We start from the raw sequence: 3,833 nt of genomic DNA on the forward strand, positions 1-3,833 counted from the left end.
GAAGTCAATTCTTAGCAAAAGAATTTCGAGATTTTTGTGAGTCTTATGGTATATCACAAATCTTAACAGGAACACACTCCCCACAAGCTAATGCTGCTGAAAGAGCTAATAAAACCATTTTTACTGCTGTTCGAATGTACGTAAAGGATGATCATCGTGAATGGGACAGACATCTAGGCAACATTAGTTGTGCATGAATCTACTGGATTTAGTGCCTTTTATGTTCTATTTGGATATAATATGGTAACAAATGGTCGAAATTATGATTTGCTTAGAAAACTAGATAGCCTAACTGATGAGGATGTGTTAATTTTCAATAGACATGATAATCTTCTTCAAATAAGGGATAAAGTATATGAAAATTTGACTAAAGCTCAGAAATTACACACAAAAGCATATAACCTTAGAACTAAACCCAAAGACTTTAAAGAGGACCAAATTGTCTACAAAAATGTAATTTTTTCCAAAGTGATAAGTCAAAAAAATTCAGTGCAAAGCTAGCTCCTAAGTTCACAAAATGTAAGGTACTTAAGAAACTTATTAATTTCATATATGATTTAGAAGATTTTAATGGAAAGAAATACTATAGAGTACATGCAAAAGATTTATTTGCAGGTTGCCCGGCTGAATAGAGCATGAGTCTCAGGACATGGGTCTGCCCCACGTTGTTTTTTTATATAAAATTACTTTTTCCAATTTAATCATTCCTTATTTGAAATATGAAATCAAATAACTGATGAATTTGTTTTGTAGTGTAATTTTATTTCAAACATTCCTTATTCATATTTCTTGTGGTGTGCTAATTGTTATAATTGTTACCGCTCTCCACTCAACCACATATATTTATATATTTGCATATTGAGAAGATCATTCTTACCTAAGATGAAAAAAATATAATGCGTATTTAATTATAAATATTTAAAATATTTTGTCCCGTTATTTTTCTGGTGCGTGGATTATAATGTTGAAATAACAAAACAAAAATTTGTGAGATCAATTGCAAATAAAAGTTTGAAGAGATCACGTTAAATACCTACGCGAGACTTGTAAAAAAAACTGTGCTTAACAAAAATAATAAGTAAATCCTTAAATCTTGTTACAACAAGTTTTTGTCTCATAAAGAAGATCAACTAACTAAGTTTATATTTACTCTTAAGTTTTTTTATATAATGAATTGTAATAAATAAAATTTTTGTAATGATTGAATTCGATATAATGAGTTGCTAAATTTTAATAATTTGGGCCGAAGTGTATAAATTTGTTGCACTGTGCACGAGAGAGATTATAGTGATAATCTCTTAGAAAAATTACGATGTGCTCCTAAAATGTCTATTTTTTTATATCTATTCACTGACCCATGATGACCACTGTGTGCTCGTCTGGCAAACTTATAAGAGAACATGTGAATAGATTGTGATAAGTTCTCTTAAATAACTAAGGTAGTACATTGTTTTGACTGGTATATTACGTACTTTCAAATCACACGCTACACTCTGGTTTCACTGAACCTATTTTGCTGATTTTCAATACCAAACTTAGCAGAACAATAAACAATTTTTTTGCAAGTCTACCAATTTTGTTTGTCTATTTTAGACGTGAGCGTGTTTTACACAGACAGACAGACAGACGGACATGGCTCAATCGACTTAGAATTTCATAAGGATCAATAATATATATACTTTGTTGGGTCTCAGATGAATATTTCTCAATGTTAAACACGGAATGACAAACTTATATATACCCTCATTCACCACTTATGGTGGTGGAGGGTATAATAAAACATACCCAGTATTTAAATTCGTCAACATACTTTTTTGATAGCTAAAAACCAACTTGTGTGTACTTTTTTTTTACTTTTTAAAATTAGCAATGAACGTCAGTAGCAAAATAAACCAAGTAGGCCATGATCTTACTTTGTCCTATTGTATAAAATAATTCAATATAATGATATGTATTTGAGTTCCATTAACATTAGTGAATGATTATATTTTTCCACTATTCTGTTAGTGGAGAAAAAAAATTTGCACTAAGCTGTAAAAAAAGGTTTTTCACTATCACTAAATTAATTTTAGTGAAAAACTTTCTTGTACCACTATTGCTTAGTGAGTCTGTTATTTTTCAACTCACCACTAAATAGCTATTAGTGATAGTGAAAAATTTTGCACTATCACTAACTTTTAGTGGAAAATGTTATGAAACATAAACCAACTACGTATTTGTAATGGCACCCGACTTCTGGTATAAAAAGACTGATGCATAACGTTATCGAAGCAACAATACATAACGAAAAGTACGAAAAGTTCCCGTGTCGGAACACCATCAACATCATAATATTAATAGGCAAGTCTTTAGACCCCTTTTGCGCTCACATTACACAGTCAATTTGGGTAAGAAATATACCATTTTAAAGGGATTTAGTCACAGAAGTGCAGAATATATATTAGTGGCAGCACCGAGCCTGCCTGTTTTACAAAACCAACTGTCTGGCAACGCGTCAGAGAGAAGCAAACTATTTTAATTTTCAACGTATTTTTCAAGCAAATAACTTCTTGTTGAGTTTTGTTCGAGCAAAACAAGTTCTGCTTATGAACAAATACCCCTACAACTTGAGGCAACGAAAATTAGCCGATGACGAAGAAGTCTCATTAGGTGGTGAGGAAATTAATTTCTTTGATGCAAGTAGTGTTAACATGGCCGAGATGGAAAATATGTTAGCACAAATGCAAGCTTTACAACATGAAGTCAACACTCTTCGAGAGTCTCAAGCAAATGTGAATGATGCATCAAGATCAAATCTACAAAAAGTTCACATTCCGAAATTCAACAAACACAATTCCCATTTGTGGCTTGCACAAATTGAGAGATCATTTGCTTTGTGTGCCATCACATCAGACTCGGCCAAATTTGATCTTGTCTCAGTACGTCTGGAGGATGAAATACTTTTATCCATTGAGGACCTGATAGCAAATCCTCCTCAAGTTAATAAATTTGATACATTAAAAGAACGTCTCTTTGCTGAAACTTCTGAATCTAAAATACGACGTTTGCTGCAGGGTTGTGAAATCGCAGGAACAAAACCTTCAGAAATTTTATCGACTATGAAACGTCTAGCTCCGTGTAAACAAAATGAAGCAATTATTCGCACACTATTTCTGGGTAAGATGCCAGATTCAATTCGTCCTATATTATCAGTGTGTAAAGACGATGATTTGGAAAAACTTTCCGAAACGGCCGACAAAATGCTAGATGCTAATTACAATGTGGCAAGTTCCGTAACAGTAGCACCTTTACGTTACGACGCAAATGTTCCTGTGGATGCAGTTGCTCCCCATATGAGTTTTTCCGACGTTTGCCAAGCGATAAAAAATTTAACAGATGAAGTTAAAAAAATTCAACTACAACAAAACGATAATAGAGGCAAATTTAATCGACAACAATCAACTGAAACGCAATTATGCTGGTATTATACAAAATTTTGTGATGCAGCCCAACATTGTAAACCAAACTGTCCCCGCTGGACTTTTTAAGTCATTACAATTTACTTATTGATCTCGGACGAAAATGTCTTATTGATAATACTACAAATTTAATAAGCAGTGGCGAAATTCGTGAAACTAAAGATTTTAGTATTTCAACATTGTCTACAACAACAAACAATAATTATTAAATATTACTTGCAGAATTTATTGATATTTAATTCGTAAACCAGCAAAAGCCGAAATCGATTTTTTATTGGATCATGGCATATGTCGACCCTCCAAGAGTCCATGGGTCAGTCCAATTCACTTGGTCGCTAAGAAAACTGGTGTATGGCGAGCGTGTGGTGATTACCG

At 32.9% G+C, this 3,833-nt stretch overlaps 1 protein-coding gene across 1 annotated transcript; it reads left to right on the plus strand.

Annotated features, from left to right (window-relative positions):
- The first annotated feature begins 2,585 nt into the window (after nucleotides 1–2,585).
- On the plus strand, nucleotides 2,586–3,527 carry LOC135950625 (uncharacterized). The gene has a single exon (XM_065500157.1). The coding sequence runs from the start codon at nucleotides 2,586–2,588 to the stop codon at nucleotides 3,525–3,527; it is 942 nt and encodes a 313-aa protein (XP_065356229.1).
- Nucleotides 3,528–3,833: the final 306 nt, after the last annotated feature.

The sequence above is a fragment of the Calliphora vicina genome, chromosome 2, assembly GCF_958450345.1.
Source record: "Calliphora vicina chromosome 2, idCalVici1.1, whole genome shotgun sequence".
NCBI lineage: Eukaryota > Metazoa > Arthropoda > Insecta > Diptera > Calliphoridae > Calliphora > Calliphora vicina.

What these genes read in the sequence shown, in the direction of transcription:
- LOC135950625 (XM_065500157.1), top strand. Translation starts at nt 2,586, where the DNA reads ATGAACAAATACCCCTACAACTTGAGGCAACGAAAATTAGCCGATGAC.